General features: G+C 33.5%; 2 protein-coding genes across 3 annotated transcripts in view; one reads left to right on the top strand and one right to left on the bottom strand.

Moving 5' to 3' along the window:
• LOC129804809 (uncharacterized) overlaps positions 1 to 16,091 on the bottom strand; it is a 37,451-nt gene that overhangs the window by 2,898 nt on the left and 18,462 nt on the right. For both annotated transcript variants that reach the window (XM_055852432.1, XM_055852431.1), the window contains exons 4-6: positions 11,209 to 11,490; positions 10,945 to 11,124; positions 6,453 to 6,816 (exon numbers count right to left, since the gene is read on the bottom strand). In XM_055852432.1, the coding sequence (XP_055708407.1) occupies positions 6,453 to 6,816; positions 10,945 to 11,124; positions 11,209 to 11,490 (826 nt within the window). The remainder of the gene's footprint in view (positions 1 to 6,452; positions 6,817 to 10,944; positions 11,125 to 11,208; positions 11,491 to 16,091) is intronic.
• Positions 1,814 to 3,045, top strand: LOC129804812 (dehydrogenase/reductase SDR family member 4-like). Its single transcript, XM_055852436.1, has 4 exons — positions 1,814 to 1,940; positions 2,015 to 2,417; positions 2,496 to 2,630; positions 2,701 to 3,045. The coding sequence occupies exons 1-4, from the start codon at positions 1,882 to 1,884 to the stop codon at positions 2,869 to 2,871; spliced, it is 768 nt and encodes a 255-aa protein (XP_055708411.1). The 5' UTR covers positions 1,814 to 1,881; the 3' UTR covers positions 2,872 to 3,045.

Raw genomic sequence — 16,091 nt, 5'->3', positions numbered from 1 at the left:
TTTTTGGGTCACCGGTGACCCAATCGTCCTAAAGGGTTAAAGTCCACCAGAGGCGCATAAAGCAGATGGTAAAAATTTGACAGTTCAATATGGGAATTTCCCTCCGGAATTCGCATTCGGAATAAAATATTTCGTGGTAAATTTCCGTGGGAATTCCGTCTGTTTGCACGGCTAATGTCTTTTCTCTGACTTTCGAAACCAATCTTCGAATATTCTTTCTCTTCGAGAAACTCTGGTTTACGTCAGAATTTTGTTTGCAAATTTCGAAACTGAAATGGTATTCTTCGACCATAACCATAACTTATGCAAATAGAGTTCAATTTACCTTTTAACCATAAGACACTTTTAGAGAATCAAACTTCATCTGTACATGGATGATGCTTCATTCACAACTGAGTTAAAAAAATCGGAAATTGGTTGAACCTACGTTGAAGTCGAAATACTTCCTGATATAAGCTCAAAGTGTCTCGAGTATGTCAGTTTCTACTTTGTTGTGAGGTAAAAAAACAAATCAATGGTGGTAATAATATTATTGTTCCATTGTATTCAGAGGAAAAGTCTGGTAATCATTTGATGGGAGGAGGTTCAGCCTAGAAATTTACATAAAATGTCTAGACATTGGGGAAAGCTTTCAGGCTTCGTACACACTGCGCTTTCAAATCTCAATCCCAATTTAAATCACAATCATTGCAACTGTGTGGATCAGGGAATCTTCAGTGGTGTACATTCAAAGACGTTTTTGAGCATATCCGGCTCCGTAGAGGAATGGTGGAACTTGCGTTGTACAGGTCTTGGAATTTCCGATAAAACTAAACCGGTTTCAATCGGTTATAAACCGGTAATGAACTGGTGCATAACCTATAACTAATTCGGATTTACAAATCCGTTCAAATCGATTATGAACCGGTAATGAACCGGTTATAGTCATTTTTGTCCGATAATCAATTTTATTACTCTTAAAACTATATCAGGGGATTTTTTGAGTGATTTATGAATCAATTCAAATCGGTTAAGAACCTGTAAACATTATGAAAGCACCTTAAGTCGCACGAGTTCGAGCACTTTGGAAAACCTGGGACGCTTTGCCACCGATTTTGGCTTAAAAAACTTATTGTCCAGTGACAATTTAGTAAAATCAAGGCTTTACAAGAAAACATTCACGAAATTTAGCGTTTCTAGAGTGAAATTCTCACGGGAATCAAGTAAAAAATTGGTGTCAAAAAAGTGGTTTCATGAAAACATCTTTTAGACATTCGAGATCCGTTATATTTAGTGTCTGCTGCAAAATTTACGGTGAAAATGAGCTGTTGAAAGGTGACGTAAATCTTGTACGAAGGTACAAACTTAATTGAACCTTCGCACAAATTACCACTAAAATTTAATTTTTCTCTAGAGGAAGATCTGATGATTTCCTGGGACTTTCGGAGGTGAGATTATGAACCTAAAATGTCAGAGATTTTTTGATATAGTTGAAGAATCGATACCATATGTGCAGGTGATCGATCTACCATGTATGATCGGTAAAGACCATCCTTCAGTTCTAGAAATGAAGAAACTCATCCGCATTTACGCTACGGTTTGTATTACGAATCAGATAAAGTAACATAACTTGGACATCATTTTTTGTGTGCAAAGCCTTCAAGCCTTCCCCTAATTATGACACCAATTAAATAAATTATCATTTTGTCATCGCAAGTCTAACAATATTTATTGATTAACTTATAGTGAGATACATTAAATTTTGCGCTACAAGGTATGCTAATGATGAAGTTTATAATTCTATGGAAGAGTATATATCAATGATGTTTGGTGTTTCTTACTCTTCAGTTCGTTTCAATCACTTCAACGATCCAGTAAAGAAAACGTATTCTAAGTGTTACCATGTATCATTGTTCAAGGTTTGCTGGGAAAGTGGCTGTTTTATCAGCATCTTCTGAAGGGTTAGTTTAATTTCAAATCTTAAATGCACTTTTTGTTTCTTTTCCATCGGATAAACTTTTGAATTTTCTCTTAGGATAGGATTAGCAATAGCAAGAAGATTGGGACAAGAAAAAGCTAAAGTAGTTGTGAGTTCTAGGAACATTGATAATGTTAATAGAGCCGTTGAAAATCTTAAGAAAGATAATATTGAAGTGATCGGAGTGCAGTGTCATATTTCTAATGCTGAAGAGAGGACCAATCTTATTCAAGAAGCTGTAAAACACTTTGGAGGAATTGATATTCTTATGATCAATGCTGGAGTCAATCCTCATGTTGGCAATCTGATTGACTGCCCTGAAAGTGCCTGGGATAAAGCTTTTGACGTTAATGTTAAGGGACCCTTCCTCTTGGCCAAGGAAGTCATTCCTTCGATGAAGAAAAGAGGTGGAGGAAGTATGCTCTTCATGTCCACGGTAACAGTATACAAGGATGCAGTCGTAAGTCGTGATTTTTTTTATAATTAAATACATTCTCCACAATTAAAAAAAAAATGTTATGGTATTATAATTTTTCAGGGACTTGGTCTATATGCTACATCTAAAACCTGTTTATTACGCTTAACTAAACATCTTGCAATGGAATTGGCACAGGATAACATCAGAGTTAATTGTATAGCTCCAGGAGCAATAGATACAACATTTATAAGTGAAGTAATCAAAATTAAAGTATTTGTAGGGGCAGTGCAAGGAAAATATCATTTTCTTTTTTAAATAATTCCAGTACTCTAAAACAGAGTTCTTCAAACGAAGCATAGCAAATGATGTACCTATGCAGAGAATGGGTCATACTGAGGAAGTAGCAGGAACAGCAGCATTCCTCCTATCTGATGATGCCAGCTATATTACTGGAGAAACAATTCCAATTGCAGGAGGATTGCAGACTCGTCTTTAAACATTTGATAAATTGATGTAGGGCAAAGCTTTCAGGTTTTGTATTGTAAACACTCCTGGCTTCAAACACTTCATATTTTTCTCATATTCGTAAAGAAACGTGCAGGTTTAAATAACGTCAGTTAAATCAGCATCTGTCGTAACTTGATTTTTGCGATTTTGGGATATATACATACTAAGAATCGGCGTAATTTCGTTTATTAAACGTATACTTCAGAAAAAGAAACTTTTATAAGCCCATTAAAAATTATTTTTAACCAAAAATTATCGTAAGCGTCCTTAATTAATAAAAATTTATCAGAATTTGTCGTAACTTCCATTTTTGGGCAAGTAACGACAAATTTTCATAGAAAACTTTTTCTAATCACTATTTGACGTAACTTCTTTTGCTCGTTTGCGTGGCTTGTAATTTGCGCATTCGGGCCTCATTTTTAAGAAAAATAATGCTGAACTGAATTTTTCGTCACCTGAAAAGTTGTCAAAACGAAGTTACGACAAATACTGATTTAACTGACGATAAACGAAATACCCTAAATTCGTAACACTATTATAGACAAACGGTTACAAAGGGATAAATGAAATAAAATAAAATAATTAAACGACTTTATCAAAAGCAATTTATCATTGAAGCGATTTCTAGAACGTATCAAAAAAAAGTAGTAATATCAACAAATTTTCTGTTGGTATCTACCCTAGAACCATGCATATGCCCCTAATTTTCGCCTCTCCTTCAACTCCAAAACCATATTTTTGGGATATACGATTGTTGGCGGCAGTTCTGCCACAGTAATTTTAATGATTACTATGTTAAATTTCTGTGCCATTTCCCTTCCGCGAGGGGACGAAAGATCAGAGAGTATGAGTGGAAGAAATCAGTCTTGGAGAAACCACGGAAAGAGAAGCATCGAACTCCATATTCTAAGTCTATATGGAGCGTATAATTAGTTATTCCTAGGCTCAGGCCTAAGGTAAATTAAGCTAATTCAAAGCCTGATCCAAATGGAAACTTTTCTCTATTCTAAATGGAGACGTCATTGTTTTCATGATAAATACATTACTAAATTATTATATTTATATATTTTCTATATCACAGTTTCATTATTTAGTTAATTTTGCTCCAAATAAAGCGAAAATCCATTCATATTCACAAATTTTTATTTTGGGATTGCTCGAAAACGCGTCGTGCGATATTCTCATTTTTGGATATGTTTTAGAGATTACCCAGGCGAACATTTCGTCCATATACGAAAATACCGTTGAATCATTCCTACACTGAGAAAAAAACGGGGGTGCGATTAACTTTTTTTCTTCATAACTTTAACACTTTTTAGGTGTAAAAATATATCAACATTTTTTAATGTTAATTTTACACCTTTTTAAGGGTAGAAATAACATGAAAAAGGATAATTTTAACCCCTAATACACCTAAAAAGCATAACATTTACACCGATTTCGGATCAATACTGCAGGATAAAATTAACATTTCCGGAATGTTATTTTAACTTTCACGGATTTCTCTCAGTGTAATAAGGGTTTTTCAAGGTCAAAGCTTAAAAAGGCACTAGACTGCGCATTTATCAAGCAAATGGGGTCATGTTTGGGGTCGTTGGAAAGGTCTTGGAATTTCCTATAAAACTGAACCGGTTCCAACCGGTTTTGAATCGGTAATAAACCGGTTCATAATCCATAAAAAATTTGTATCTGGAAAATCAATCCTATTACTTTTAAAACTAGTTTGGGGGATCTTTTGAGAAATTTTTGAATCGGTTCAAATCGGTTGAGAACCGGTAAACGATAAATTATGCGAAAGTACTTTTGCGGTATACCATCTAAGTCACGAATTCGAGCATTTCGCAAAGCATGGGAGGCTTTGCCACCCCTTTCTGGTTAAATTAAGTGTTAATTTTTATTGTTAAGAATACGTGAAGTTTTCAAATGACATAATTACTTATTTCGTGAGGGTTTTTCTGAAGTGTTTTTGCAAATGCTTCAATATGAAACCCCGGAAAAATGATTTTTTTTGGAGAGTTTTTCTTATTATTTTAGATGGAAAAGGAGAAAAGACCAGGAATAAGAACAAATCCTGCACTCAAGAGCTAAAAGCAACTCAACAAGGTTTTGGAAGCCTTTTGTCGCGGAGACTGTTAATTGGAGACTGTTTGTCTCCAATTAGAAAATTGCCCTTGTCTCCATTTGGATTAATTTGTTTCCAATAGAAGAATTTTACACTCGCGTATTTTTCTTATATTTAAGGAGTTTTCAAATTATATTTAAAGAATTTTCACTGAACTGTAACATTCTAGAAGAGTCAAGGAGCAAATTTATCTAATTCTCTTCAGAAGAAAATTGAACTTAATGTGTTGAATCTTCTGTCAAAGTTAAATTTGAATTAGGACATTCACCCTAGACGATTTCGTCCTTGTAATACGAAAATACCTTTGAATCATTCTTAATAACCGGGAATGCCGACTTCAGACTGGAGGTTTAGCCTAGTTCCTGAAGGTCTCAAAAATCTTAAGAACAAAAATTTTTACTCATTTTTCAAAATTTTATGGATCATTTGCCTTTAACATCCAATCATAAACAATAATTTCCTAAAAAAAAACACATGCCAGAAAAAGAATTAGTCGAGTTAAGCCAAATAACTAAGCCGTAAGTCTGAAACCCGTATAAGGGTGGGGCTCATACAAAATGCCCCAGTTTCATTAGGTGCAGCTCAATCAAGGATCGAACCGAGAGGCTCTATTTCGGCCTTTTACTTTAAAACCTAATTAGAGTTTTAAAAATTAAATTCAATTAAGTCTTTCGGACATAGAGTAAGTGTGCCAAATTTCGGCATAGTTGCATGCAAGCGCCAAAATCTCAAATTTGAAATGTAATATTTTTAATAGAAATTTATTTTTTTATTCCTTTTTCTTAAGGAGTGTTGCTTGGAAACTTGTAAACATTTTATCGTGTTTATTTTCTCTAAAATCATTCTCAGTACATTTTAAAATGAATAAAAATGCAGACAGAGCATTGGTGGCCTATTTCGGCCACCTTCATTCTCATAGTTCCTTGCCCTTCGGGATTTCTTCCAATGTCTTTTTCACGTCATCTCATTTGTCGAAATTACATTTTCTGTTTTTCTTTTGCATTGTATAATCTCTAGAGTATATAAAAACTAGAACTTCATGGAAATTTGAGGAATAAAAAAGGTGGCCGGAATTGCAAGCTGGCCGGAATTTGGCACACTTACCCTAACCTCAAATTAAAATCTGAAAAGCATTTTTCCAAATGATAAAATTCCTTTAAGGACAAAGAAAGACTTTTAATTAAACCAATATCAAGTTTTGATCTTCTAAAACCATCCTAAAAATACCATCAAATTTCTTCGTATAATCACTTTCGATATCAATTCGAAACATTCCGTAATTTATTCCCCACTTAATTGAGAACAATTGAGTGATTCCAAATGAATGAATCATTCACATCAATTAAAGTTAAAGAAAAACCCCAAAAGATTTCCCCAATCAGTCTCATCTGAAATCTGTTATCAGTTATCATGTAGACAGGAAAATATCAATTGAATGAATCACTCACCTATAACATGACTCTCAATCTCCATGGGATGCGACGATTTGCCGGGCTTTGTGGCAGGCTGAGGAATAATTGTGATCTCATCGTTGATCTTCAGGGGTTTCAGCAGCGAATCTCCACCACTAGACGAGCTGCCGCCCTTTGAATGTGATCCCCCCATTGAAGATGACGATGAACCGCCTCCACTCTTCTTGCCGTCCATCGCCTTCTTGGCCACTGTACTGTGGGCCGAGTAGACGTGATTCTCGAACTGCTTGTACATCCCAAAAGTCGCTGTGCACACAGTGCACTTGTAGGACAAATGGGCTGGTTTGAGGGTCATGTTGTGATCGCGGGACACGTGATTCAGCAACTTCCACTGGTACACCTTCAAGGCAAAACGAATATAGGATTATGCCACCAGATTTTTTGCATCAATCTGGATAAATTCCCATTAATGTTCATTTCTGCAACAGCGAACTTCTTCATAAAATTTTAATTCGAAATTGCAATCAATGAATTCACTTATTACGGAAATGACGCTGATAATAAAAAAGTTAATAATGGTAACAGTTGGTAAATGGAAAAATGGAGAAAGGAAGACAATAAGCTTCTTTGTAATTATTATCAAACTTATGGCATTGTATTAGACGTATTAAATGAGATTCTGAACTGTTGATTTTGTCTTGTTTTCCCTGTTTATTTTTATCGATTTACGAAGTCTATTAAAAGAATTATCCAATTTACTTTAATATTTAATATACTTCTGAATACTTATCTTTGTTTTCGATAATTCAGATGTGCTTATTATACTTCTATAATTTATCTAATTATGCATGGCCTGGAATTTTATACACAGGATTGAACTAGAAATATCCTTATGATTTTGAAAATTACTTTTACTCTATCATTGAAGTGATTTAATGCTCAAAGTAATAATTAATTTTCATAAAATTAATATCACACTGAAATATTTAATTTTTCGACAATCATTGGAATATTTATATTATATTAAACATGGATTTAATTGAGAGCTTTGAAAAATTGTCATGGTTTTTTATTTGATTTTGATAATTTCTTGGCCTTGTAAATTGTGAAAATAAAATTCAGAATGACACCAGCGCCACTAACGGGAGAAACACAATTTGCACAGATGTGCTCCAATTGTCCTTAAAGGATTAAACGGTTAGAGATAGCGACTTAAGACCTTTGGAGGACCCCCTTAAAAGTTGACCCAAGGACCGATGGCATGACTAATTTTTTCCCACCTTTCTTTCCCCCTCTAATACCATGGTTTTCGGATTGCTCGAAAATACGTCGTGAGATTTTTTCATTTTCCAAGATTCAAGATTAAGCAGGGTCTAGAGAGCGTGTTTCTCAATCGGAGACCATGTAAGGAAAGGTTTCGGAATTGCTGTCAAGTCCTGAACCGGTTTTGATCAATCGAATTTATATCGGTTTTATGGTGCTATTCCAATGAAAAAATGACCATGTCTTTTTTAGCACATTACTGTTCTCAAGTACTAAAAAAGACCATGTCTGTTCCTATACGTCATTTCAAGGAAAATAATGAGTAGAGAATATTAATGCTGCTCGCCGACTTTTCACCACTGAGAATTCACGGGAAAACTCATGGAAAACCTGGGAAAACCCACGGTTGAGGCTAAAGTTGCCAACTCCCGGCCATCCAACTGCATCACGCCACCAAACTGACATGACACGTTACTCCCACACTGACTGAATGTCAGATGGTATTGTGGTGGGGTGAAAACTTGCACGGAGGGAATATTCGAATTCGGATTTCAGTTGAACTTTACTTTTGTGTCGGTTCCTGTCATGACTATTTCGTGATTTTGAAACACGACGAGGACTGGGGAAAATATGAAGTTTTTGTGTAGAGAAAAGAACCTTACATCCTGTCTATCATGATAAAGAAAATGTAGAAAACACCATTAAAGTTAAAACATTAAATTAATCTTGTTGATTTTCCAACCGAAATCCGAATTCGAATATTTCCGCCGAGCAAACTTTCACCCGATCACAATGCCATCTGGCATTAATTGAAATAACATGTGGGAACAGTCATGGTCTTTTTAGTACTTGAGAACAGCAATGTACTAAAAAAAAACATGCTCATTTTTTCATTGGAATAGCACCATAATGGGCTATTTCCATTGAGAAAATTTTGAAATTTTTTGTAATTCCCAATTCACATGAAAGCTCGCAAAAAAGCTCAATTTTGAATACGAACAACTCGTTGACATTTGTTTGTTTTGATTTAGCTTCTGAGTAAAAATGCATAAAAACAACCGCAACCTTCGTGAAATCACTATTAAAGGATATTTTTAATCGTTTAGTACGAAAATTGAAGCAGGGAAAGAGATAATGAGGGGTAATTGAAACCATTACCACTTTAAAATAGCAACGTTACTGTTATCCGACGCACTTCTAACATTTTTCCCGTCTTTCCCGTAAATCAGTGTTCTGGGCGTACCGTATCTCCAATAAAGGGACATTTTCTCACTGCACGCACTATTTTCACCATCAAAGAACCAAAATTTACTTGATTTTCATCTAAAAACAGTTTCATTGTGAAATGAAAACAAGTTTTCTTTTATGGAAATTCGCTCAGCTGACACCTCATTGGCATGTAAGTATCAGAAAAAACTCAATGGATGGCGCTGTTCCCTATAGGAACAGTGTGGAGAACTGTTCACAATTTTTATTTTTAAGCTTTTATATTTATAAGAAAAAGTTCAACCAAATTGAACTTTTTCTCATAAATTACTAAAATAAAATACTCATAAATAAGAAAAAGTTCAACCAAATTGAACTTTTTCTCATAAAAGCATCCTTTTTTCATATGGAGTTGAAAACTTTCTAACAAATTTCTTGAGACATTTTTCAATGGAAATGGCCAATCAGTATTATGAATTGAACATTGAGAACAGTTGCCAGCGCACCTAGCACGAGCAAACTGCGCCCTCACACGCACGAATAGTTTACCAGTATCAGTGACATATCGCAATTTATTGCTATGATTTCTCAGACAATATTTTTGAACAAAAGTTCTCTAAAACTTCAATAAATAGTATGGAAGGGTGGGGTAGTTTCACACATGCCTTACTTCCGAAAATAAAGATTTTTAGGACAAAAAATAATTATTTAGGAATTGTCCTATAAACATATAGGTAGTTTGAATGTGATTCACTTAACATTCGTTTAGTAATGAGTCCTAAAAAAAAAAGGTTCAGCTACGTGAAACTACCCCATCCTCTCCTAACTAAATGTCAGTAAGATATTTCAACTTTATTGAAAGTTTGTTTGTTACATATTTGAACAGGGTCAAAGTTTTCTCTCTGTTTTTAGGAACTTTAGGGAAATCCTGAGGATTATTCCCTGTTTTTTTTTAGGGGAAGGCTGCGAAATAGGGATAAATGATATTTGAAATTTTGACAATGAAAATTATCAAAGAGAGAATGTATTAGTTACTCAGGAACATTACCCTAGAAATAGGGGCAGTTAGTTTATTAAAGTAAAAATTATAAGGATATCAAGAGCTCTGTTGACCGTAATGTAACCCTTAATCAGAAATATCAACAATCCCATACAATCTCAAATTTTTCGTCTAGAATTAGATTATCCAGCGATGTTTATACCGAGAAAAATTTGAAAACGTTCAATGTAAAATCTGTGACCTGCATTTCAGTAACGGAAGGCTTTCAGGTTTGGAACTTAAGCCCAAACACAAGTAGATTTTGATTCTCCAATAGTGTCTTGGATAAAAGGTAAATGGGACTCTATTTGCACAAAAAGTCGCTGAAGTTCGAAAAATTCAAATTCAATTTCGAATTTTTATACCAAATTTTCGAACAAGGTGGGGAAAATTTATCAAATATCACACTAAAAAGCTGACAAAAGGGTTACTCAGAGATTATGGAGTGATTAAATAATGGGACAAGAACAGTAAGCGTCTGTAAGTGAGTAACAGAGTAACTCTTTTGCTAGCTTTTTAGTGTGATATTTGATAAATTTTCCCCACCTTGTTCGAAAATTTAGTATAAAAATTCGAAATTGAATTTGAATTCTTCGAACATCAACGACTTTTTGTGCAAACCTTTTATCCAAGACACTATTGGAGAATCAAAATCTACTTGTGTTTGGGCTCAATGAATCTGACCTCTTTTTCATGAAATGTGTGACTTAAGACTAGCTATTAAAGTTTACTACCCTAGACAGGTCAAATTCATTAAAGAGATATGGGAAAAATATGGAGCGTTCGAAGCCAGAGTACCTATGTGCGAAGCCTGAAAAACTATCGCCAATCAGATTTAACAGATTTAAGAAGCTCCAAGGATCATATTTCCATTAAATCCATTCCAACAGAAACTTTGCAATAATTTTGCAAAATAAAATAAAATCGTTGAGAATTTCATCAAAACCGTTTTGATCAAATATTAGATATCAAGATAAAAAAAAATCTGTAATATGATAAAATAAAGAACTGAAAACTTACCCTTCCGCAAACTGGACACCGTCCAGAATCTTGACCGCGATTAGCAGCCTCCTGCATGGAACTTGTAACCAAACCGTGGGAGCCCAGTAAATGTCTCTCGAGGCCCTGATCGGTGAAGAATCTGAACTGACACTTTTGACAATTCAGTGGTGGTCGATTGTAGATCATCTTTGGATGAATCTGCGTTAAAAAAAACACAAAAAACCAAAACAAAAGCCATCAGCAATGGAAAAAAAAATAAAACCCAAGAAGTCCTTTGAGTACCTTCACTTTGTGAATCCACTGCATGTGACTCCTCAGTTGATCCAAATCCTTAATGTACCCATCACATATTTCACAAATGACGAATGTCGATTTTCCCCCACTTGCTCCCGGATGTTGACCCGGCTTCAGATTCTTCGTGGCCGCAGCCGCTGCAGCTGCCGCCGCAGCCGCTTGCAGAGCCGCCGGCGTCATTGTTGTACTGCCTTGACGCGGCAGAGGCGTGATCGAAATACTCGGCTGCTGCTGCAGACTCTTCGTGGACTTGCTCGTTGTGGATGCCACCTGAAAATCCCATTTCCACTCATCATCACCATCATCATGATGAAAAACAACATTTTCCTCTTCTCACACATCTCTCCCTCTCTCTCGCACTCTCTTTTGCACACTCTTCAATTCCCTCCATCTTCTTCTTCTGAGTCTTTTTCCAATGAAGCTTGAATTAATGTGGATTTTGTGGAAGAAACTTCTTTTAATCTTCTTTCAACCCAATTTTCTCTATCTCTCTCTTTTTCTCTCTCCCTTGTTCTCTTTCTCTTCTCTGTTCTTTACCGTCAATGATTTTATGGAATTTAAAGCACAGAGCTTCCCGAACATTGTAAACTTTTGAATGGTTATACCAAGGAACAACAGTTATTTTTTTACATTAGTTCTTTCTCAAAGAATTACAAAGAACTAATGTTAATTGTTCAGCAAACATATTTCTCTTTCAGTGAAAATCCTAATTTGTAGAACTATATAAAATTCTATAAAAACTATCAAAAATAAAAATACTCAAGACACTAAATAAAAGCAATAACCTTTGCTAATTGGGAAGTGAAATTCCGAGAAAATAGAAAAAGAGAGAAGGTAAACTTTCCCACGAAACAGAACTTTGGGAAACTTTCGCGAATAACTAATTTATTAGATTACTTTATCTTCATGTAAGATTTTGCCTCATTAACTAAATTTTCCCGACAAAATAATATGCTCCAAGTTTAATTTTAATCCTCAATACTTGAAGCTAATTTAGGCGGAATTTGATTGACAAGTGACTCTTGAAAAAGCCCCTCTAGACATTTATTAAATTTGTAATTTCCATATTTAACATTCTTATTGAATTATTAACTAACAGTGAGAAACTTTTAAAACAACGTTACGGAATAATTGAATAAGTTTCTCAACTGAAAATTTACATATTAATTCACAAATATTACTTCATGAAATTTTTGGTGTATTAATACAGGCCATACATTTATCCATAATTGGATTTAATTAAGTAACCTACGAAATGTAATGGAATTTGCAATTTTAATATTTTTCAAATGGATAAATAATATTAAATTTAATTGCTTTTATTCGGAGAATTTTTGTAGTGCATTATTATTCTATTCAAAGTTTAACATAACCTTATAAAATGGAAATTTATTAGGTTATGTTGTCTAAACTTTTGAGGTTATGTTGTCAGAGACTACTTATCTACCAAAAGAAAAGTTTAAAAAAAAAACAATAAAATGTACAGTTCCCTGAGACAGCTAAAAAACATCCATAATAATTTGTAAAACAGAAAAATATCGACAATTCCCTGAAAATTTTCAAGGTTTACCTTTAATTTTAAGGTTATAATGAGTAAACGACAATTTTACAGCAAATAATAACTTCAAAATAATATTTTAATTACTCAATTAAAGAATTAATAAACAAAATTAAGTAAAAGATTTAATAAGGATATCCAGATTCAGGAATCGATTTACTTGATTAAAAACATTCTTTTTTCTTTTAGGTTAGGTCCGACTTAACCTCAAGTTCCACCAAGAATATTTTACGGTAATGAAAGAATAAAAACTTTCACTGCAAACTGAGAAAAGCTACTTCAAGAAACTATCAACTAAAATATTCATTAATTTGAAAGTTTTAAGAATATTCCTCACATAGATAAAATCGGTTATTCAATTTTTAAGTAAATCATTAGGACGAAATGAAGCACCTTGGAATTAGGCCTTTGATATAGAATTTTTCTCCTAATTTTGAATGGAACTGAGCCTTATCATGATTAAATTTAGATATTTAAATTTAAGTCGTAAGTGTGTTAAGGGCATTATAAAATTTGGTACATTTGTTATATGACTAATCTCAAATTTTGCAAAAATTTCCATTCTGAATTTCACAAGAATTTCAAAATATGAACATTTCTTTCAAAATTTCTTTCCTCTACCTTTTATGAAATGCTTAGGAATGAACGCATATAAAACAACTACAATCGAAATCAAGAGAAATTAAAAAAAAAACTTGTTCTACATTACCGAAAAAATTAAGTCATCTCTTAAAGATAGCTCACTAATAAAAACTTTAAGACTTTAAACAAAAAATAATTAGTAGGAAAAACTACATTTGAGCAGTACAATATTAAATCTGGTAAGCAAAAAATTAAAATTGGTCTGAAATGATGTCGATTATCATTTTCGATCAGTAAATTCGTCGATCAGATTATTTTGCACTCTTCTTCTTCTTTTGAACGTCACAACAAATTTAATTTAGTTCAACCCGATTTTGACTGCCAAAAGAATGAGATAAACATATAATAATAATAATAAATAATAAATTTATTCAAGCTCTACATGTCCCCCCTTATCATGCGTCTGCCGCCGTCTTAGCGTTGTTGACCCCCGAAGCCAAACGGCAGAAATGCTTCTTCATTGGCTGTGTAATCTTTGAAAAAATTACTTCTACAAAGTTGACATGGCAAGTTTTACAATTTTATGGCAGAAACCTAGCGCGAAGGCACAGGGATGTAGAGTTTTTTTATAGAGTAGCGCATAGCCGAAAGGCTGTTCGCGCTCTCTAAGTAGAGAAGAAAGCTCCAAAAAATTAAAAATTAAGTTAAAATTAATTAAATAAAATTAAATTGAATTGAAATAAGGTTAATTAGATTTTATATAAGAGTAGGACCATATATTCCCCATATGCAATACAGTTGAGAAGGAGGACAGGGATATCGATTTTGATTTGATGAAATTTTCTCAATCTAAATCCAAAAGATGTGATAGAGCCATAAAAAAATTAAATTTATATCTGAGTTTTAGCAGAAATGGGGCTTTTCTCATTCAAAAATTCCCAGATGTGAACTTCTAAGTGAGATGAAAACCTCTTTTTCCCTTTTCTAAAGTCTTCCATGAAAATTTCTATACTTTTCAATTTTACTGATCGAAATCAAGAAGAGCAGTTATATAATTCGTTTTTTTTTTCATTTGTTGTCGAACTGGAGCTCAAATGGTAAGAGATATCAACTTTCGGTTTTTACTAACCCTTGATAAAAAAAAACATTATCTCCAGACGTTTCCTCCCTTATTCCTCCCACAACCCTCACAACCCTCCAAAACTATTTTTTTTTTGGTTTATTCCGGAGGTAGCCCAGGCTAGCATGTCATCCATACAGTGGAGTTCCGCTATAGACCATTATTTGGTTCCAGATTTGACACTTGGGTCGATCTATAGTCCATGTCATTTTTAAAAATTATCAACGACTTTTAATATTGAAATTGCAAAATTTTATATAAAATTTTAATGTTATTTTAAAATTATGTATAAAGACCACTAAGAAGAAATTAATCACAGGAATTCATTTATTATCATTTCAATTCTTAAATCTTCAATCCAACAAACTTCATTCTTTACTTTAAATATTTTCTTGAGTGAATATTATTTTGAGTTCAGTCTCTTCTTTCATTTTTAAGAGCATGGCAAATCCTGGATTCGCATTCTCCTTCCTGGTGTGCAATTTGAGAGCATTCTCAAGAATATGCAATTTGTTTTATTTTTTGGAAGGGTTTTGAAATTTTTAAACCCGCTGCATCGGTTCCAATCGGTAACGTATCGGGTAAGGTGGTCTATCTTCTTTAATATTTTATTTTAATTTGTTCGAAAGTTTGTAACCGGGCTAGAGGTCAAACGATAAATGATATCGACTTACGGTCTTCGCTGAGTCCCCATAAGACAACATTATCTAGGACAGTCTTTTTTCTTCAACCCTCCTACCATTCCAAAACCAAAATATTTCGCTATCGAATTTTCGAAGATCTTAACCACTTTAGAGAGTCTCTTTTGCTTGATTTGCTCAAATTTGCATTTTCTTGAAATATCTTAAAATTTCCAACCAGACTGCATCAAACTTAATTGATCATGAGTCGGTAAATAACCGTAATTGATGTATTTTTCTGAAATATTTTTCAACAATATGTTTTATTGGTTCGAAACCTTGTGATACGGCTAGATGTCAAAGGAATTTTAGTATTCTATTTTCCTTTTCCACCTACTCCCTCCTACCCCTTTAAATCCTGTTTATTTTTTTTTCGAAAACTGCTCCTACAATATCTTCTATTTTCGAATATGTTTTGGATGTCGAAAACAATTTCGACATCGATTTTTTCAAAGCTTAAATGTTTGAAGTACTCCAAAATTATTTCAGAACATAGTATGGACAAAATTTTAAATGTCAAATATTTTTTTAAAAAAAATCAATTTATTTACAATTATAATATAAAATTTGAGGTGTTTTTCTTGTAATTTATAAACCAATTTAAATCAATAATCAACCATCATGTAAACAAAAATTGTGCGAAAAATATAATTCACGGAGTGCTCCATCATCTCGTGAGTTCGAGCACTCCGCAAAGCTGGGATGCTTTGTCAGCTCTTTTAAATTAAATTGGATTTTTTGCTGACCTAATTAAAATTTTTACGGATCATTTAAGCATGTGCCAAATTAAAAAGTAATGAAATGCAATTTTCTATTTGTTTTTGTATAATTTTTGTATAAATTTATAGATAAAAACCCATTTTTCCCAAGATCTTTTAGCATAAACAGGTTTAAACCCCCAAACTGAACGGTGCTTACGAAGTCTATCAAT

The sequence above is a fragment of the Phlebotomus papatasi genome, chromosome 2 (assembly GCF_024763615.1).
Source record: "Phlebotomus papatasi isolate M1 chromosome 2, Ppap_2.1, whole genome shotgun sequence".
Lineage (NCBI taxonomy): Eukaryota > Metazoa > Arthropoda > Insecta > Diptera > Psychodidae > Phlebotomus > Phlebotomus papatasi.
The sequence above is the reverse complement of the archived record's forward strand: the minus strand, read 5'-3'. Positions and strand labels throughout refer to the sequence as shown.

Bases quoted from the DNA above. Each gene is read 5' to 3' on its own strand.
- LOC129804812 (XM_055852436.1), top strand. From the start codon at position 1,882: ATGTATCATTGTTCAAGGTTTGCTGGGAAAGTGGCTGTTTTATCAGCA. The intron at 2,418-2,495 runs GTAAGTCGTGAT...ATAATTTTTCAG, and splicing joins CAGTATACAAGGATGCAGTC to GGACTTGGTCTATATGCTAC. The intron at 2,631-2,700 runs GTAATCAAAATT...AAATAATTCCAG, and splicing joins ATACAACATTTATAAGTGAA to TACTCTAAAACAGAGTTCTT.